Source organism: Canis lupus, chromosome X, assembly GCF_011100685.1.
Source record: "Canis lupus familiaris isolate Mischka breed German Shepherd chromosome X, alternate assembly UU_Cfam_GSD_1.0, whole genome shotgun sequence".
NCBI classification, from domain to species: Eukaryota; Metazoa; Chordata; class Mammalia; order Carnivora; family Canidae; genus Canis; species Canis lupus.
The window spans coordinates 58,681,500-58,703,852 of NC_049260.1; the positions used below are offsets into that span (position 1 = coordinate 58,681,500).

The 22,353-nt window shown below is 38.9% G+C and overlaps 1 protein-coding gene across 2 annotated transcripts in view; it reads left to right on the forward strand.

The window, feature by feature from the left end:
• Positions 1–4,603: 4,603 nt before the first annotated feature.
• The window catches only part of UPRT (uracil phosphoribosyltransferase homolog), a 33,664-nt gene continuing 15,914 nt past the window's right edge, over positions 4,604–22,353 (forward strand). The window contains exon 1 of one of the 2 annotated variants that reach the window (XM_038587748.1): positions 4,604–5,177. In XM_038587748.1, coding sequence (XP_038443676.1) covers positions 4,804–5,177 — 374 coding nt within the window. In that variant the 5' untranslated portion in view covers positions 4,604–4,803. The remainder of the gene's footprint in view (positions 5,178–22,353) is intronic. The other variant, XM_038587749.1, reaches the window with a different exon arrangement.

Genomic DNA, 22,353 nt, shown 5'->3' on the forward strand with positions numbered 1-22,353 from the left:
AAGTTTTAGTTCATAGGTTAAATCTCAAAATCTCTATTTGGATATCTTTTCAAATGTACTATGTAGATGTATGTGAAAGATTTCTATTGATACAAGCAATTGGTTTGTTGCTTCCCATAATTTTTAGGGATTAGATCAAATTTAGAGCTCACAACCTCAATTAAAGTTTACAGTCATCTCAATTGCTACAAGAGAATTTCCCAGCTTTTGCTTTATCTGGCTTCATGCCTCCACAAAAAAATGTGCTTAAGAAAGCTAAATTCAGATTTGTCAATTCTGTTATTAGCATTTTTGGCGTAGGTTTCCATGCTGCTTAATATTGTCTTTTGGTTTTCAAAGATCCAAACTGTCTATGACCTCTATCACCATGGAGAATTTCCAGATCTTTTGTCTTTTTTCTTTGTATCTGTTTCAGCACCTAGCAACATGGATGGCAAACAGTAAGGGCTCAACTAGTATTTGTTAACTGAATGATTTCATGGTTCTGAGGGTATGTGTAAAGAAGGCTGCAATAGAAGTCAAAAGACTGGGGCTTTTGTCTTGGCTCTGCTTCTTTGTGGATGTTTGACCTTGGACAAGTCACTTTAGGAAAAGGAATCTCACAAATAGATCTATAATGGGGGTTTGGTAATCCTCAAGCTTTTTTTTTTTTTTTTTGAAAATTAAATGAGAGAATGTATAGAAGTGTTTTGTAAATTACAAAGCACCAAATTTTAGGTGTTATTATGATCATTAGTGAATTATACTTTAATAGTATCTTAAAAAAACAGATATATAGATTTTCTAATGATTATGAGTTAATTACCATACATATAGGTAAGTGTATGTATGGATATTTGTGGGGAACCAGCTGCGGAGCCTATCTGAGAACTGAATCTCCTAGTCCTCAGCACATTGGGGACATGGGAGTCAGCACACTGACTTTTTTTTTTTAATTTTTTTTTATTGGAGTTTAATTTGCCAACATATAACATAACACCCAGTGCTCATCCCGCGAAGTGCCCTCCTCAGTGCCCATCACCCAGTCACCTCAAACCCCCACCCACTTCCCCTTCCACTACTCCTTGTTCATTTCCCAGAGTTAGGTGTCTCTCATATTTTGTCACCCTCACTGATATTTTCACTCATTTTCTCTCCTTTCCCTTTATTCCCTTTCACTAATTTTTATATTCCCCAAATGAATGAGACCATATAATGTTTGTCCTTTTCTGATTGACTTATTTCACTCAGCATAATACGCTCCAGGTCCCTTCACATTGAAGCAAATGGTGGGTATTTGTCGTTTCTAATGGCTGAGTAATATTCCATTGTATACATAGACCACATCTTCTTCATCCATTCGCCTTTCAATGGACACCAGGGCTACTTCCACAGTTTGGCTATTGTGGACATCGGTGCTATAAACATTCAGGTGCAGGTGTCACAGCGTTTCACTGCATCTGTATCTTTGGGGTAAATCCCCAGCAGTGCAATTGCTGGGTCGAAGGGCAGGTCTATTTTTAACTCTTTGAGGAACCTCCACACAGTTTTCCAGAGTGGCTGCACTAGTTCACATTCCCACCAACAGTGCAAGAGGGCTCCCCTTTCTCCACATCCTCTCCAACATTTGTGGTTTCCTGTCTTGTTAATTTTCCGCATTCTCACTGGTGTGGGGTGGTATCTCATTGTGCTTTTTATTTGTATTTTCCTGATGGCCAGGGATGCGGAGCATTTTCTCATGTGCTTGTTGGCCATGTCTATGTCTTCCCCTGTGAAATTTCTGTTCATTTATTTTGCCCATTTCATGATTGGATTGTTTGTTTCTTTGCTGTTGAGTTTAATAAGTTCTTCATAGATCTTGGATACTAGCCCTTTATCTGAAAGTTCATTTGCAAATATCTTCTCCCATTCTGTAGGTTGTCTTTTAGTTTTGTGGACTGTTTCTTTTGCTGTGCAAAAGCTTTTTTCTTGATTAAGTCCCAATAATTCATTTTTGCTTTTGTTTCTCTTGCCTTCATGGATGTATCTTGCAAGAAGTTGCTGTGGCCAAGTTCAAAAAGGGTGTTGCCTGTGTTCTCCCCTAGGATTTTGGTGGAATCTTGTCTCACATTTAGATCTTTCATCCATTTTGAGTAGACCTTTGTGTACAGTGTAAGAGAATGGTCTAGTTTCATTCTTCTGCATGTGGATGTCCAATTTTCCCAGCACCATTTATTGAAGAGACTGTCTTTTTTCCAGTGGATAGTCTTTCCTCCTTTATTGAATATTAGTTGATCATAAAGCTGAGGGTCCACTTCTGGATTCTCTATTCTGTTCCATTGATATATGTGTCTGTTTTTGTGCCAGTACCACACTGTCTTGATGACCATAGCTTTGTAGTACAACCTGAAATCTGGCATTGTGATGGTTTTCTTTTTTAATATTCCCCTGGCTATTCGGGGTCCTTTCTGATTCCACACAAATCTTAAGATGATTTGTTCTAACTTTCTGAAGAAAGTCCATGGTATTTTGATAGGGATTGCATTAAATGGGCACACTGACTCTTGACCACATTGTTCTCTGGATACAGCTCCTCGACTCCCCCGTCCTTGAGTCAATAGAGTATTCTTTTACCTTTTGAAGTAAACATTTTTTTCTCTACTTCCCAAAGTTAATCATTCCTATAGTCAATCTGTTAGCTCTCTTAGTAAAAACTGGAGGAGACAGCCTTGGGGTCAGAGTCTGAGTCCGGTTTGAGTTGGAGTCTGAGTCTCAGTCCCCCTGTTCCCCACATTAAAATTCATCGAGACTCTGAGTCTTTCTTCATATTGTTGCCTCTGACTATCCTGGATCTGTGTGAGATATTTCCTATAAGAGTAAAAACACAAGACACACTAGCAATTGTATAATCTTAATTCATAATCTGTGGCATTGAGAACAAAGCCACTTGCCTGATGAAAAACTAGACAAAAATGACTATAGTAGTTTTGTTCCTGGAACATCTCACAATACCATTTTAAATTCATTACTTCATTTCATTTACTGATAAACAATACTGTACTGCAGAATTTTCCTTTAGAGAATCCATTGGCCAATTAGACAGATTTGTCTTTTAAACCCAGAGACCCTTTGAATTGTATTAAGTGTTAGGTGGAAAAATGCAAAAGTTTTTAAAAGTGACTGGGATTACAATTCCAGACCGCAATTCTTATCATCCAATCAGATTTAAACTCTCTATAATTATAGCTAATAGTGTACTGACCTCGAGGGTCAGGAAGAAAGCAGAGATAATAGGAGTGAAGAAAAGGGATAAAAATACCATTAATACCAAAACCAAAACAACGAACAAAAAATTGAAAACAGAAAGCCAGATCAAGGCTTAAATCCCACTAAAGGCCTGGATATTCTTATCTGTTACTCTGACTCTGTCATGTGTTGCTTATATGCTTCTGTGGAAAAGGGAATTTTAAGAATTGGTTTTTTGAAAGGCAAAATAAAATTATAGAATGTTAAAATTTGAAGAACATTTAGGAGTCAAATAGGTAATGCATCTCACTTATAAATGAAGAAAGACAAGTCCAGAGAGTGAAAGTGACTTGTTAAATGCTGCTCAGTAATTTTTTAGAATTAGCAGGTTTCCGACTTTCACGTTATAGCTCTTTAGAAAGAAAGCCTGTAATTCCCTTTCTTACAGCATGACATCGAAAAAAAAAAAAAAAAACCATAGGGACACCTGGGTGGCTCAGCAATCAGGCCTCTGCCTTTGGCTCAGGGCGTGATCCAAGGGTGCTGGGATTGAGTCCCACATTGGCCTCCCTGTGAGGAGCCTGCTTCTCCCTCTGCCTATGTCTGCCTCTGTGTCTCTCATGAACAAATAAATAAAATCTTTAAAAAATCAGAATTGCTAGGTTATTGTTAAAAACAAAGATTCTTTGATCCCATCTCAGATCTAAAATCTTAATCAGAATCTTAAATGTAGGTGATGAGAGCTTACATTTTAGCAAGCTCCACAATTGTTCTAATACACACTGGTTTTGAAAAGCACTGTTGCCTAGACATTCTTTCTCAAAAGAATAAAATAAGTGTCTTCCTAAGTACTTAAAATAAATAAAGTGGCCAAGGATCTGAATTGCTGTCAGAATCCCCATGGTAACTGTACAGTGTAGGTCCCAAAGAAAAAAGATAAGGAAAACTCTAGTGGTCAAGCACACTTGGGAAGCTGCAGTTTGTAGAAAGGTCTAGTAGAGGGCGGGCTCTTCAGCAGCTTGCTAGGCATTTCGAACTTTCCCTTTTGGTTACCCGGACAAGCTAACTGAAGATGCAGTTATTGAAGTATAATCTCTCTGCCAAGACACAAAGTCTAAAACCAATGGGCCTTACATATGTAATCATTTTTATCAGTCTCCACCCCTAGATTTTCCTGGCTCTACCACTTACCCAAAGTTTTGCATACAGAACCCCTAAGGGCTCCCGGGAGACCCTGCAACCAACCATCCCTGGCTCCATCCCATCTGCCTGGCTAGCAACGTTCGGGAACCCACGCAGCCAGGGGACTCAAAGGGTTACCAGCAGTTCTCTGGAGAGCGACAGGCAGAGAAGCCAATAGTGTCTAGGCAGGCCCTACGTCCGGTGTGGGCGGGACAGGGACGGTGTGGGCGGGGCAGGGACGTAGCGCGCCTAAGGGAATTTACGGAGGCCTAGGGGTGAGAGGGCCCACCTAGGTTAAGAGTTTGGAAACGTCCGGGGCGAACAGGAAGGCAAGTGAGCATCTACCCCTTCTCCCCGCTCTCCTTTATCCTTAGGGGTCGGTACTTGCAGGGACAGCCCGGGGCCTGGTGTATAGCCATGGACTTACGGTATTTGGACTCCATGTCCTGTCACAACCAGAAAGTAAACTCTGTCTCTAACCCAATCATGGAGCCGCTGCGACCTGGCGACCTGATCTCAGACCCAGCCGGGGGAAACAGCTCCTCCAAGGCCAAGCCAACTCTCCTCCCAGGGCACGCTCATTCTAGCGTACCCGCTGAGCTGGATCCTCCTCAGGTTTGCAGCGTGGCCAGCCTCAACTCAGAGAGCAACGGTGGCAGTGGCAACTGTGACGCACCGACCGGCAAATTCCTCCTAGGGGACCACGAAGTCTTCCAGCAGATCGGGGCGCAGCTTAAATTGCTGCCTATGAATGATCAGATCCGGGAGCTGCAGACTATCATCCGTGACAAGTGAGCGGAGATCATAAGGGGAAAGGGATGTGGAGGGTCTCAAGGCGGGGGAAGAGGGGACAGCGATTGGAAGTAAAAGGGCTAAGGGGTGTGGTTTTGGCGCCGGGAAACTAGTCTGTGGAGATAGGGCGGGGCAGGGTGTCACGTGACTCAGCCCTTCAACCCAGTCTTTCTGAGTCCCTGAGTTAAACCACGCTGTGTATAAGGACGAATACTGTTAAGCAGCCCCCGGCTCCGTCTTTGTCTCTTCAGAGCGAATTCTAATCCTCAGCCGTTCCTGGCTGTAAACGCGTCTACGCTGTCTAGTGCTGGTCTATATAAGCCAGAAATGGGTGCTACCCAAGGTTCTGTTCTAGCCCAAAGCACCTCAGGCTCACAAATTGAAATAAAGCAATTTCAAGGGAATTCTGTTGTGCTCAAACAAATTCTCTGACCGTTTACTGTTTGCTATTACAAATATGTCATTTTGTCTAACGTCTTTTAGTCTTGGAATTTGGGTTTTGTCAGGTGGAAATTTGTTCAACTCTGATCAGGACTGATTTTTGTAAAGTTACAGAACTTCCGATGTTTTCTGTAGAGTTAATGGAGCAAAGGTAACCTAAAGGAATCTTTGGCGCCCCCTCCTAATTCCACAAACCAAGATAGCCAAAAAAGTAATGTTAACATGCTATCTTGAGAGATCTCAAGACTCATGTTGTAGATGGGGTTTTTCAAGGGAAATATGTACCATCATGAAATATAGCTGGTTTCTGTATTGGCAGCACCTTAAATGAGTAGCTACTGCATGTCAAAGCACTCGTTTTTCAGTGGATTCCTTAATTTTTTAAAATGGCTGCTGGGTCAAGATGCCATTCTTTAAATCAGACTGTAGTAACTTTTCTTCATACTGTTAATAGGCTCCCAATTGGTTTCCTTGCCTTCAGTTTTTCTGCCTTCCACATATTCCCACACATTACTGAACAATCTCAATATACAACTTTGCTTTAGGTAACTATCCTACTCAGCAGCCTTCCTTGGCTTCTTAGTGCCTGTCAAATAAAGTCCAGGATCCTGACCTTGACATTAAGGCCCCTCTTCATGGTTCCTGGGAACTATTATGAAACATCCCTGATTCTTTTCTCCTCTGAAATTCTTTTTTAAAAAATATTTTATTGATTTATTCATGAGAGACACAGAGAGAGAGAGGCAGGCTCCATGCAGGGAGCCCCATGTGGGACCCGATCCTGGGACTCCAGGATCACGCCTGTGCGGAAGGCAGATGCTCAACCCATGAGCCACCCAGGCATCCCTCCTCTGAAATTCTTTTTACTCCTCCCTTTACTCCTTCTCTGCATTTTCATATCCTACCTACTCTTCAGGATCAAACCCAGCATTAAATGTCCACCTCTGTCGAGAGGCTTTCCTTTAATCATTCTTCCTTGCTGATCTTCCCTAGTTTTTTAAATGCATGACTCACCCGCTGTTTTGTATATTGTTATTGGTGTATCAGTCTTGTCTCACTTACTAGATTTTAATGAATCAATATTGAAAAGTACTGTGATCTTAAAAAGTAGGAGGCATAGGTTTGATAGTTGTGGTAGGGGAAGCTGAAATATAGCTCATTTATAGAACAAAGAAAATAGGATGATGTTTCTTGTTTCTATAGATCAGGAGTTACTGACCTTGAGCCTTGGACACCACTGGGTTTCAGGGCCTTGGTGAACGGTCAGAAATTATCTGGGAAATACTATTCATTATATGCATTTTTAATGGTTGTTTTTGAATAGCATCTTTATTGAGATATAATTCACATATCATAAAATACACCATTTAAGGTGCACAATTGACTGGTTTTTTAAGTATGTTCATGTCTGTGCAACCATTACCACAATCAATTTTAGAACATTTTCATTACCTCAGCAAGAAAGCCTGTACACAGGAGTAGTCACTCCCCATTTCCCCTCAACCCATCAAATCACTAATCTGGACAACTACTAATATACTTTCTATCTCTGTTAAGTTGCCTATTCTGGACATTTCACATAAATGGAGTCATATAACATATGGTCTTTTGTGTGACTAGTTTCTTTCATTTAGTGTAAGAAAATCACTTTTTCTTAAATTTTAAAATTTTAAAATTTCCTTTTTTAGCTGAGTGATAGTCCACTGTATCGATATACCACATTGTATTTGTCCATCTTCAGATGATGGATGTTTGCATGGTTTCCACTCTTTGGCTATTAAGAATAATGCTACTATGAACATTTGCATATGTGCCTTTTTTATGGGGTGAGGATTCCTTAGCTTTCATTACATATCACAAAGGGGTCTTCGTGGGACACCTGGGTGGCTCAGCAGTTGAGTGTCTACCTTTGGCCCAGGGCGTGATCCTGGGATCCAGCATCGAGTTCCACATCAGGCTCCTTGCAGGGAGCCTGCTTCTGTCTCTGCCTCTCTCTCTCTCTCTCTCTCTCTCTCTCTCTCTCTCTGTCTCATGAATAAACAAATAAAATCTTTAAAAAAATTAAAAAAAAACAAAGGGGTCTTCATGACCATGTAAAGGTAAGCCATTGCTGTAGGATATGGAGAGGGCGTGAAGTTCAGCACTCCTATAAGACAGTATCAATACTTGATTTTACTGCATTGTTCAGAAAATCCTGGGTTGTATAGTAAACTTGAGTGTAAGTGGAATCTTTTTTTTTCTTTTATGAGTTTGGAAAGAGACAGCAGGATCCAGAGTGATCTTAGGCAAAATCTTTAGCATCACTGCGCTTCAACTTTATCGTTTGTCAGATGAGGATGTGGTAATATCTCATGGAACTCTTGAGATGCTAAAACAAGATTCTGTCTTACATTTGTTATAAACTGTGAAGAGCTTTGCAAGCCTTCATGTTTCGATTTGTTCATCGTTCTAATTGCATTCATAAGGTCTAGTTTCTTAAACTTTCAGGAGACAGTAAACAGAATTTAACTATACATAAAACTCACATTCTTTTTTTTAAAAAGCAACATTGAGAGATCCTAGATAATTTTTAAAAAGATTTTATTTATTCATGAGAGACAGAGAGAGAGGCAGAGACATAGGCAGAGGGAAAAGCAGGCTCCTCACAGGGAGCCTGATGTGCGACTCAATCCTGGGACCCGGAATCATGGACCTGGGATCACACCCTGAGCCAAAGGCAGGTGCTCAACTGCTGAGCCACTCAGGCATCCTGATCCTAGATAATTTTTATCCTGCTGTGATAGTATAGAGGGACTCCTTAAAATTCTTGATAACTATTTGATGCTTAGTTATTTAGGCTGGAGACAGTGTTTTAGTTTTGTTTGGTTAAACAGATTTAACAAAACAGGCCTCTGTTCCTTTATCTTCAAAAATTGGAGTCTCCTCACACAAAGGGGACCTGTTTCATCTACTCCAGGGGGCTGGTATAGGAGGTCTTTGGTAAGAGGAGCTATACTTAGGTAGATTAAGTTATGGAAGTTGCCATCAGTTATCATATCCTGTCTTCCTCAGAGCTTAGGCTCTTCTCTGTTTTGATGTGACATCATATATGTGCACTGTGGAGCTGTCTGATAATAGAAACAATTGGAGTACTTGTTATTCCTTTATTGATCCTGGTCCTTAGTATATAGCTATTGAAGGAATTGCTTTCTGAATTGACTTTGCCAGTGTAGAAGTGTAGAACATGGAGCCACAGGACTGCATGTTGTAAATATATAAAGCAGGCAAGATTGAGAACGTTGTCCTGATCTAAAATGCCTTTTTAAAAAAATGTGTAGTATTTGCAATATGATACGTTGGTTTTATTATTGAATTTCAAGTAAATGGTTTTCTCTCTCTTCATAATGCAGTAATCTAAACATTGAAAGAGCAGATTATTTACTAAGTCACACATGGGTAACTGGTGAACCTGGAAAGAGAAATTACACCTTCATTTTCAGTTTTTGTAACAGGAAAAACATCCTTCTAAAAAAAACCAAATCTTTCTCTTACTGTCTCCTTTATATAATAAACCTAGCAAAATCTGAGTATAGTGTACTTTTCTTTTGAACACAGTTCGTGACCTCATCTTTAAGGCAATGCAGTGTATTTAAAAGATCATCTCCCTTCCCCACCTTTTTTTCTGTTGTCTCCCAAAATGTTAAAGGAAAGCTGTTTCATAAGCTCTTGAGTGTTTCCTTCTCCTTCTCCTTGGAAGGGCTTTGCCATGGCCTCAGCAGACAACTTGGATGAAAATTGAATATTCTCAGAGTATTTTAGTCCACGAAATAACACTAAAGAAGGACAGCCTTGTGACTTTATTTTATTTTATTTTTTTTAGTCGCCTGGAGGGGATACAACCTCTGGAGTGATGAACATTCTCTTTAGCCCTAAAATGATTGCAGCCTAATGTGATTTGAGGCTTCTGACTAGGTAATTTTGATATTCATTTTTTTTAAAGATTGTATTTATTTATTCATGAGAGACACACAGAGAGAGGCAGAGACACAGGCAGAAGGAGAAGCAGACTCCCCATGGGGAGCCTGATACAGGACTTGATCCCAGGACCCTGGGATCATGACCAGAGCCAAAGGCAGATGCTCAACCACGGAGCTGCCCAGGTGCCCCTAATGTGCTGTTCTTAACCGAGGCTGTGCATCTGAATTGCCTGGGGAGTCTTTTCTTTTTTTTCCCAAATAAAATTTTTGGTAACCTTTGGGTAGTCTTGTGTGGAACCTGAGCACCTGTAGCTTTACAAATACCACAGGTGATTATGCTGTGCTCAGGCTGGACCACTGTCCCTGGGAGAATGGCCATTCTCTCTTGCAAGGTAATTTGCCTGGCTTCGGATTTGGGATATAGGCTGAGCTAGGGATTCCAACAAAATCAGCCTAGAGAGCCTAGCTTGGCATTACCCTGAGATTGGAGGAATCTGATATTTTCCCTACTTGTACAAAACCAAAATGATCACCACAGAAAAAGCCATGACCTGCAATTTGTTTAAAACATGGACATGATTTTGGTTTTACACATGAATTTTGGAACTGGCTTTTAGCCCAGGAAGGAAGAGTCACCTCTTTATGCATACCGTTGTCATCATATTTATTGGGCATGTCCTAGAAATGTCTTACCAACTAGTATGTACTCCAGGGAAGCATAAAGAAGGTCTGGCCTGGCACAGTACCTGATGCATAAGGGAACTAATACTCAATCAGTATTAAAAAAAAATCACCTTCTAAGTGACTGCAGCCTGGGTTCTAAGGGAAAAATGATAGTTTCTTTTCTTCTTCTACCTAATTTTGAATACTTATGTTAAACTCTGCTTTGAGGTGCAAGTAAATATTGACACTATTTTAATAGCTTTTTAAGAAGGTGCTATAGAGGTGTGGCCTTGCTGACGTATCTGGCAGGTAGTAAAATCAATATATATATATATATATATATATATATATATATATATATATATATATATATTCAGTTTCTCACATTAGATTAGTTTTGCTCCAAGTACTTCACTGGGAGTTGTTTTTCTGAGGGTGAAAGGAGGCAGAAAATCATTTACAAAACATCTGCATACTATGAGAAACCTTGGAGTTATTCTTTATTCTAGTGATCCCATAATAACGAAATGGCTCTGGAAGTAGCATTTATGTTTTCAGAGCTTTGACTAAACATTAAACCTGCTGGAAAAGCTTTTATGTTCCACTTCCCTTCAATTTGTTACTTAAAAAATAAAAAACAAACAAAAACACAATAGAGCTGAATTTGAGTCTATTTAGTTCTTTTTTCTTCACTTAGGTTACCAGGTAAAATACAGGACACTCAATTAAATTTGAATTCAGATAAACAATGAACTTTTTTTCCATATACCCTAAACATTGAATGGGTTATACTTCTAAAATATAAATTTAACTAGGTATCCTGTATTTTTTTAAGATTTTATTTATTTATTCATGAGAGACACAGAGAGAGAGAGAGAGAGAGGGGCAGAGACACAGGTAGAGGGAAGAAGCAGGCTCCATGCAGGGAGTCTGATGCAGGACTTGATCCTGGGACTCCAGGATTACGCCCTGGGCCAAAGGCAGGCACCAAACCATTGAGCCACCCAGGGATCCCAGTATCCTGTATTTTTTATGCTAAATCTGGCAACCCTGTGCTAACCCTAACTTCTCCCACCCGAATGTTGAAAATAGCCTTTGTTTTTAAATTTTTTAATGTATTAAATTATTAAAATTTTTATTTAAATTCTAGTTAATTAACATATAGTGTAATACTGGTTTCAGGGGTAGAACTTCGTGATTTATCACTTGCATATAAAACCAGTGCTCATCATAACAAGTGCCCTCCTTAATACCCATCACCCATTTAGCCGATCCCCCACCCACATCCCTCCATTAAACTTCAGTTTGTTCTCTGTCTTTAAGAATCACTTATGGTTTGTTTCACTCTCTCTTTTTTGTTTTTTTCCCCCTTGCCATATGTTCATCTGTTTTGCTTCTTAAATTCCACATATGAGTGAAATAATATGGTATTTGTCTTTCTCCAAGTGACTTATTTTGCTTAGCATACTTTCTAGCTCCATCCATATCATTACAAATGGCAAGATTTCATTCTTCTTATGGCTGAGAAATATTCCGTTGTGTGTTCTTTATCCATTCATCAGTCGATGGACATTTGGGCTCTTTCTATAGTTTGGCTATTGTTGATAGTGCTGCTATAAACATACAGGTGCATGTACCCCTTCAAATCTGTACTTTTGTATACTTTGGGTAAATACCTAGGAGTATGATTGTTGCTGAGTCATAGGGTAGCTCTATTTTTAACTTTTTGAGGAACCTCCATACTGTTTTCCAGAGTAGGTGCACCAGTTTACATTCCCAACAGTGTAAGAGAGTTCTCCTTTTTTGACATACTCACAAAATCTGTCATCCTGTGTTGTTAATTTCATCCATTCTGACAGGTGTGAGGTGGTATTTCATGAAGGTTTTGATTTGTATTTCCCTGATGATGAGTGATGTGGAACATCTTTTCATGTGTCAGTTGGCCATCTGAATGTCTTCTTTGGAAAAATGTCTATTCATGTCTTCTGCCCATTTCTTAACTGGATTGTTTGTTTCTTGGGTGTTCAGTTTGATAAGCTCTTTATATATTTTGCATACTAACCCTTTATCTGGTATGTCATTTGCACTTATCTTCTCCCATTCCATAGGCTGCCTTTGTTTTGTTGATTGTTTCTTTTGCTGTGCAGAAGCTTTTTATCTTGATGAAGTCCCAATAATTCATTTTTGCTTTTGTTTCCCTTGCCTTCATAGATGCATCTTGCAAGAAGATGCTGAGCCAAGGTCAAAGAGGTTGTTGCCTGTGTTCTCCTGTAAGATATTGATGGATTCTTGTTTCACATTTAGATTTTTGAAACATTTTGAGTTTATCTTTGTATATGGTGTAAGAGAATGGTCGGTACAGTTTCATTCTTCTGCATGTGGCTGTCCAATTTTCCCAACACTATTTACTGAAGAGACTGTCTTTTTTCCATTGGATATTCTTTCCTGCTTTGTAGAAGATGAGTTGACCATAGAGTTGAGGGTCAATTTCTGGGTTTTCTATTCGGTTATAGTGATCTTTTTTTTTTTTTTTAAATAGGCATATATTTTTTTTAAATAAATTTATTTTTTATTGGTGTTCAATTTACCAACATACAGATATATATATATATTCCCCAAGTGAATGAGAACATATAATGAGTCTCTCGCTGCCTGGCCTTAGCCTGGATCCTCATGGGGGCCCCTCCCCCACTGGATGCTTTTTTATTTATTTCTTTTTTCCCCATCTTCCTACCTTGATAGAAGCGTGAACTCTTCTCACTGTAGCATTCCAGCTGTTCTCTCTTTAAATCTCAGGCCGAATTCGTAGATTTTCAGGATAATTTGAAGGTTATCTTGGTAATTTGGTGGGGACAGGTGATTTGGAGACACTATTCTTCCGCCGTCTTGCCCCTCCTCCCAGTTACAGTGATCTATGTGTCTTTTTTTGTACCTGTACTATACCGTCTTAATGATCATAGCTTTGCAATACAGCTTGAAGTCAGGCATTGTGATGTATCCAGCTTTGGTTTTCTTTTTCAACATTCCTCTGGCTATGCAGGGTGTTTTCTGATTCCACACAAATCTCACTCTCTGAAGAAAGTCCATGGTATTTTGATAGGGATTGCATTAAATGTGTAGATTGCTCTGGGTAGCATAGACATTTTCACAATATTTGTTCTTCCAATCTATGAGCATGGAATGTTTTTACATCTCTTTGTGTCTTCCTCAATTTCTTTTATAAGTGTTCGGTGGTTTTAGAGCATAGATCACTTACCTCTTTGATTAGGTTTACTCCTAGTTACCTTATGCTTTTTGGTGCAATTGTAAATGGGATTGATTCCTTAATTTCACTTTCTTCAGTCTCATTGTTAGTGTATAGAAATGCCACTGGTTTCTGTGCATTGATTTTGTATCCTGCCCTGGTGCTGAATTGCTGTATGAGTTATAGCAATTTTGGGGTGGAGTCTTTTGGGGTTTCTATATACAGTATGATGTCATCCAGGATGGGTGAGAGTTTGACTTCTTCTTTGCCAATTTGAATGCCTTTTATTTCTTTTTGTTGATTGAAATTGGAGGCTAGGACTTGTAGTACTATGTTGAACAACAGTGGTAAGAGTGGGCATTCCTGTCATGTTCCTGACCTTAGGGGAAAAGCTCACAGTTCTTCCCCAAATGATATTAACTGTTATCTTTTCATAAATAGCTTATATGATATTGAGAAATATTCCCTCTGTTCCTTCACTTTGAAGAGTTTTAATCAGGAATGGATGCTGTATTTTGTCAAATGCTTTCTCTGTATCTGTTGAGAGGATCATATGGTTCTCGTCTTGTCTTTTATTTATATAATCTATCACGTTGATTGTTTTACAAATGTTGAACCATCCTTGCAGCCCAGGGATAAATCCCACTTGGTAGTGGTGAATAATCCTCTTAATGTACTGTAGAAGCCTATTGGCTAGTATTTTGGTGAGAATTTTTGCTTCCATGTTCATCAGGGAGATTGGTCATAATTCTCCTTTATGGTGGGGATTTGTCTGGATTTGGGATCAAGGTAATTCTTACTTCATAGAATGAGTTTGGAAGCATTCTGCTGGTGGTTATTTTGTTTTTTTTGTTTTGTTTTTTTTTTAATTTATTTTTTATTGGTGTTCAATTTACTAACATACAGAATAACCCCCAGTGCCCGTCACCCATTCACTCCCACCCCCCGCCCTCCTCCCCTTCCACCACCCCTAGTTCGTTTCCCAGAGTTAGCAGTCTTTACGTTCTGTCTCCCTTTCTGATATTTCCCACACATTTCTTCCCCCTTCCCTTATATTCCCTTTCACTATTATTTATATTCCCCAAATGAATGAGAACATATAATGTTTGTCCTTCTCCGACTGGCTTACTTCACTCAGCATAATACCCTCCAGTTCCATCCACATTGAAGCAAATGGTGGGTATTTGTCATTTCTAATAGCTGAGTAATATTCCATTGTATACATAAACCACATCTTCTTTATCCATTCATCTTTCGTTGGACACCGAGGCTCCTTCCACAGTTTGGCTATCGTGGCCATTGCTGCTATAAACTCAACTGAATACACATTCTGCTGGTGGTTATTTTGATGTGGATTGCATTAAATGTGTAGGTTTCTTTGAGTAGTATAGACATTTTAATTATGTTTGTTCTTCCAATCCATGAGCATGGAATGCTTTTCCATTTCTTTCTGTCCTCTTCAATTTCTTTCATAAGTGTTCTATAGTTCTCCGAGTACAGATCTTTGATCTCTTTGCTTAGGTTTATTCCTAGATATGGTTTTTGGTGCAATTGTTAAGGGGATCGATTCCTTGTTTTCTTTTACTGCTGCTTCATTATTCTTGTATCAAAATGGAACAGATTTCTATAGTGATTTTATATCTTACAACTTTGTTGACTTTATGTATTAGTTGTAGCAATTTTTTTTTTGGTGGAATCTTTTGTATTTTCTACAGAGTATCATGTCGTATACAAATAGTGAAAGTTTGACTTCTTTGCTGATTTTGATGCCTTTTATTTCTTTTTGTTGTCTGACTGCGGAGGCTAAGACTTCCAGTAGTATGTTAATTAGTAATGGTGAGTGTGGACATCCCTGTCTTGTTCCTGACCATAGAGGAAAAGTTCTCAGTCTTTCCCCATTGTGGATATTAGCTGTGGGTCTTTTCTTTATGATCTTTATTATTTTGAGATATTTTACCTGTATTCCTCCTTTGTTGAGGGTTTTTTTTTTTTTAAATCAAGAATGGATGCTGTTTATTTTGTCAAATGCTTTTTCTGCATCTATTGAGAGGATCATATGGTTCTTATCCTTTTATTAATGTGGTATATACCACACTGGTTGATTTGCAAATATTGAACCACCCTTATAGTCCAGAAATCAATCCTAGTTGATCATGGTGAATAATTCTTTTAATGCACTTGATTTGTTCATATTTTATTGAGATATTTTACATCCATGTTCATCAGGGATATTGGCCTGTAATTCTCCTTTTTAGTGGGGTCTTTGTCTGGTTTTATAATCAAGGTAATGCTGGCTTTGTAGAACAAGTGTAGAAATTTTCTTTCCATTTCTACTTTTTGGAACAGTTTGAGAAGAATAGGTATTAACTCTTCTTTACATTTCTGGTAGAGTTCTCTTAGCAAGCCACCTGGCCCTGGACTTCTGTTTGTTAGGAAATTTTTGATTACTAATTTATTTTCTTTACTCGTTATGTATAGGTCCATTCAAATTTTCTATTTCTTTCTGTTTCAGTTTTGGTCATTTGTATGTTTCTAGGAATTTGTTTATTTCTTCCAGATTGACCAATTTGTTGGCATATACTATTTCATAATATTCTCTTATAGTTGTTTCTATTTCATGATGTTAGTTGTGATCTCTCCTCTTTCATTCATGATTTTATTTATTGAGTTCTTTCTCTTTTCTTTTTGATAACTCTGGCTAGATGTTTATTACTTTTTTCTTTCTTCTTTTTTTTTATCACTTTTTTTCTTTTGAAGAGCCAGCTCTTAGTTTCATTGACCTGTTCTAGTTTTTTGGTTTCTATATAATTTATTTCTGTTCTAATCTTTGTAGTTTCCCTTCTTCTGCTGGCTTTAGGCTTTATTTGCTATTCCTTTTCTAACTCCTGTAGGTTCTGTTTTTTGAGACTTTTCTTGCTTCTTGAGGTAGGCCTGTATCCAAAGGTTTTGGACTGTTGTGTTTTCATTTTCATTTGCTTTCATGTATTTTTTTTCTCCTTTAATTTCCTAGTTAACCCATTCATTCTTGTGTTGAATGTTCTTTAACTTCCATTTATTTGTCTTTCTAAATTTTTTCTTATTTCATAGCATTGTGGTTTGAAAACATGCATGGTGGGCACCTGGGTGGCTCAGTGGTTGAGCATCTGCCTTTGGTTAGGTCATGATCCTGGGGTCCAGGGATCGAGACCCATATTAGGCTCTCTATGGGGAGCCTGTTTCTCCCTTTGCCTATGTCTCTGACTCTCTCTCTGTGTCTCTCATGAATAAATAAATAAAATTTTTTAAAAAAAGGAAAGAACAGTCATAGTATGATCTCAATCTTTTTGTACTGGTTGAGAGCTGTTTTGTGATCCAGTATGTGATCTATTTTGGAGAATGTTCCATGTGCACTTGAAAAGAATGTGTATTCTGCCCTTTAGGGTAAAGTGTTCTGAATATATCTGTTAATATATCTAGTCCAATGTTTCATTCAAATCCATTGTTCCCATGTTGATTTTCTGTTTGGATGGTTTGTGCATTGCTGTAAGTGTGGTATTAAAGTCCTCTACTATTATTTTATTATTATCAATGAGTTTTTTTTTACATATGTTATTAATTGATTTATATATTTGGGCGCTCCCAATTTGGGGGCATAAATATTTACAATTGTTACATCTTCTTGATGGATAGACCCCTTAATTATGATATAATACCCTTCATCTATTATTATAGTCTTTGGTTTAAAAATCTAGTTTTTCTGAAATAAGTATGGCTAATCTGACTCTTGATGTCCATTAGCATGATAGATGGCTCTCCATCCCCTGAATCTGCAGGTTTTTTTAAAAAAATATTTAATTTATTTATTCATGAGAGATACACAGAGAGAGAGAGAGACAGAGACATAGGCAGAGGGAGAAGCAGGCCCTGCAGGGAGCCTATTGTGGGACTCAGTCCCTGGACCCTAGGTTCACGACCTGAGCCAAACGCAGACACTCAACCACTGAGCCACCCAGGCATCCCTTCAGGTGTCTTTAGGTCTAAAATGAGGGTCTTATAACTTTTTTAAAAAATATTTTAGTTATTTATTTGAAAGACAGAGATAGCAGCAGAGATTGTGAGAGAGCGTGAGCCTGGAGGAGAGGGAGAAGCTGATCAGGGAGCCTGATTCAGGGCTTGATCCCAGGACTCTAGGATTATGACCTGGGAGTAAGGCAGACCATTAATGGACTGAGCCACCCAGGTGCCCGAGTCTCGGGTAACCCTTAATGATAGTGATATATTCTTGGCTGTCTGTTTTTCCCATTCAGCATGTTGAATATAGCATGTCACTTTCCTCTGGTCAGCCAAGAGTTTATGGAGAAATCTGTGGCAACCTGTTCCTTCTTCCCTTGTAGGTTAAGGACTTCTTTTCCTTTGCTGCTTTCAGGATTCTTTCCATGTCTGTGCATATTTTATGAATTTGGCTATGATATGTCTTAGTGATTGTCAGCTTTTGTTGAATTTAATGGGAGTTCTCTGTGCTTTTTAGATTGTGATGTCTGTTTCCTCCCCTAGATTAGGATATTTCTCAGCTATAATTTGTTCAAATAAACTTCCTGCCCCTTTTTCTTTCTCTTCTTCAGGGACTCTTATGGTTATAGCATTTTTTTTACGTTTTTTAAATTTAAATTCAGTTTGCCAACATATAGTATAACACCCAGTGCTCATCCCATAAAGTGCCCCCCTCAGTGCCCGTCATCCAGTCACCCCATCCTCCTGCCAACCTCCCCTTCCACTAGCCCTTGTTTGATGTCCTTCAAAAAATGAATGGACAAAGAAGATGTGGTATATATATACAATGGAATATTACTGAGCCATTAGAATCGATGAATACCCATCATTTGCTTCAGCGTAATTGTTGATTTAAATTCTGGTTCAGACGTCTTACTTGTATATGTATTGATTAAATCCATGGCTCTGACTTTTTTTATTTTAGTAATAAATTTATTTTTTATTGGTGTTAAATTTACCAACATACAGAATAATACCCAGTGCCCATCCCGTCAAGTGCCCCCCTTAGTGCCCGTCACCCATTCACCCCCACCCCCGCCCTCCTCCCCTTCCACCACCCCTAGTTCGTTTCCCAGAGTTAGGAGTCTTCATGTTCTGTCTCCCTTTCTGATATTTCCCACTCATTTCTTCTCCCTTCCTTTCTATTCCCTTTCACTATTATTTATATTCCCCGAATGAATGAGACCATATAATGTATGTCCTTCTCCGATTGACTTATTTCACTCAGCATAATACCCTCTAGTACCATCCATGTTGAAGCAAATGGTGGGTATTTGTCATTTCTAATGGCTGAGTAATATTTCATTGTATACATAAACCACATCCATTCATCTTTCGATGGACACCGAGGCTCCTTCCACAGTTTGGCTATTGTGGACATTGCTGCTATAAACATCGGGGTGCAGGTGTCCCGGCGTTTCATTGCATCTGCATCTTTGGGGTAAATCCTCAGCAGTGCAATTGCTGGGTCGTAGGGCAGGTCTTTTTTTAACTCTTTGAGGAACCTCCACACAGTTTTCCAGAGTGGCTGCACCAGTTCACATTCCCACCAACAGTGTAAGAGGGTTCCCTTTTTTCCGCATCCTCTCCAACATCTGTGGTTTCCTGCTTTGTTAATTTTCCCCATTTTCACTGCTGTGAGGTGGTATCTCATAGTGGTTTTGATTTGTATTTCCCTGATGGCAAGTGATGCAGAGCATTTTCTCATGTGCATGTTGGCCATGTCTATGTCTTGCTCTGTGAGATTTCTCTTCATGTCTTTTGCCCATTTCATGATTGGATTGTTTGTTTCTTTGGTGTTGAGTTTAGTAAGTTCTTTATAGATCTTGGAAACTAGCCCTTTATCTGATAGGTCATTTGCAAATATCTTCTCCCATTCTGTAGGTTGTCTTTGAGTTTTGTTGACTGTATCCTTTGCTGTGCAAAAGCTTCTTATCTTGATGAAGTCCCAATAGTTCATTTTTGCTTTTGTTTCTTTTGCCTTCGTGGATGTATCTTGCAAGAAGTTACTGTGGCCGAGTTCAAAAAGGGTGTTGCCTGTGTTCTCCTCTAGGATTTTGATGGAATCTTGTCTCACATTTAGATCTTTCATCCATTTTGAGTTTATCTTTGTGTATGGTGAAAGAGAGTGGTCTAGTTTCATTCTTCTGCATGTGGATGTCCAATTTGCCCAGCACCATTTATTGAAGAGACTGTCTTTCTTCCAGTGGATAGTCTTTCCTCCTTTATCGATTATCAGTTGACCATAAAGTTGAGGGTCCACTTCTGGATTCTCTATTCTGTTCCATTGATGTATGTGTCTATTTTTGTCCCATTACCACACTGTCTTGATGACCACAGCTTTGTAGTACAACCTGAAATCTGGCATTGTGATGCCCCCAGATATGGTTTTCTTTTTTAAAATTCTCCTGGCTATTTGGGGTCTTTTCTGATTCCACACAAATTTTAAAATAATTTGTTCTAACTCTCTGAAGAAAGTCCATGGTATTTTGATAGGGTTCGCATTAAACGTGTAAATTGCCCTGGGTAACATTGACATTTTCACAATATTAATTCTGCCAATCCATGAGCATGGAATATTTTTCCATCTCTTTGTGTCTTCCTCCATTTCTTTCAGAAGTGTTCTATAGTTTTTAGGGTATAGATCCTTTACCTCTTTGGTTAGGTTTATTCTTAGGATCTTATGCTTTTGGGTGCAATTGCAAATGGGATTGACTCCTTAATTTCTCTTTCTTCAGTCTCATTGTTAGTGTATAGAAATGCCACTGACTTCTGGGCATTGATTTTGTATCCTGCCACGCTGCCGAATTGCTGTATGAGTTCCAGCAATCTTGGGGTGGAGTCTTTTGGGTTTTCTATGTAGAGTATCATGTCATCAGCGAAGAGGGAGAGTTTGACTTCTTTGTGGCTCTGACTTCTTTTGATTCTTTCTTTTATGGTGAATTCCTACACTTTGTCATTTTGTCTAGGTCACTGTTTTTTTGTGTGTGTGATTGTAAGGAAAGCCTATTATATTCCTGCTGCTGTTAGTAATGGCTATATTAAGAAGAGGTCTAAAAAAAAGTTAGATCCTATTTCCACTATAGCTGAAGTTTTGCAGCACTCTATGATCAGTTGACTTGGTGCCTGTGAGGAATTTGTGCTAGTCTTCTGGGGTATGGCTTGATGCATTGATTTTTAGGTGGATTTGCCCTGTTAGATATGCCCCTGCAAGGTGCAGGGTCTGGTGGGGGGGCTTCTCCCAGCAGTTGCAGGTACTTCTAATACTTCATACTTTCGGCTCCAATGCTTGTAAAAACTTGCAGTAATCAGCCACTGTAGTTTTCCCAGTGAATGGTCTTGGACAATCTCTCTCTGGTGCAGTTCTCTGCATGCTGCCTTCTCTCTCTATCTCTCTCTCTCTGTCTCTGTCTCTGAGATTAAGGCTCCCTCCCCTCCACAGAACCCAAGGATTCTTTTCTCCCCTCCCCCGTGTATCACGTCTCCACACCTCCTACCTTCCACGTTGTGGCTTCTTTTTTCTCTAGTTTTCCAATTTGTTCTCTGACCACTCAAATTGATCAGATGTTTGGAATGTTTTGATATTTATCTGGGTCTAATTTAGAGAGGAAGCAAGCCTAGGATTCCCCTACTACTGTTCCATCTTAACTCTCTCCTCAGGCCTTTTTAAAAAAAATGACACCTAAATCAATGCTACTGGGATTTGATTGATTGATTTATATAATGGATTTTAAAAAAGATTTTATTTATTTATTCATGAGAGACACACGGAGAGAGGCAGAGACATAGGCAGAGGAAGGAGAAGCAGGCTCCCTATGGGGAGCCCAGTGTGGGACTCAATCCCAGGACCCCAGGATCAGGACCTGAGCTGAAGGCAGACCTGAGGCGAAGGCAGACACTCAACTACTGAGCCATCCAGGCGTCTCCTGGGAATTGATTTAAATTAAATTGTTTAAGTTATGGGTCAGAGGTTTTGATTTAATAATTTTTGGAAAGGGTGTATTCTTCTTGTATGTGTTAACTTTTTTACAAGCCATGTTATAATGGCAGCTTTTCTCTCTTCCAAAGGCGCATTTTAATAATGTTTTATTTGCCCACCGGAGTCTATTTCATTGTTTGCATTGAGTGTCCATGCCAGTCTCGTTTGCAGGGAGAGAAATATCTTTAAAATACATTTAAAAACGGTCACCTTTAGAAAACATTGTCTTATTAGAGCAAAATAAATAATGGCTTTCCTCAGGGCCTTGGAATCAAAGAGCTTCAGGATGGGAAGTACCTTGAAGTCCTTCACCTCTTATAAACCTCACTGTTTTCATCACTAAAGTGGTAGTAATGGAATCTACCTCTTTAGGTTGTATGAGGAGTAGATCAGGTAATGCACAAGTGCTTAATACTTGGCACCAAGGAAACTTTTACTAAATAGTGACCTGTGAGAAAGAAGGGAGTAATATGTGAGGTACCTGCTGTAACTTTCAGACCTTTTTAGAAAAGCTTTATAAATAAATCTTTGTATACTTAGTGTATGTGTGTTGTTGTTAAAATGGTCTTTGTAAATAAAAGGGGGAGAGCTGTCAAGTTTATTTTGAATGGAGAGAAGTAGCAGAGAGTGATCAAATGGCAATTTCTGTTATAGAAATTGAAGTTGTAATTGTCCCAGGGGAGAACATCTTCCAACACTCTATACATTCCCTCTAGTAGTAGTAGCAGTAAGGACTAGAAGGAATAGGGGAGAGGATCTCTACTTGAAGTTTTAATTTTTTAATATTATAAAAACATTCCTCTGTCATAGTTCTATATCTCATGCATGATAATTAGAGTTCAGTGAGATTCAAGAAGTTTCAT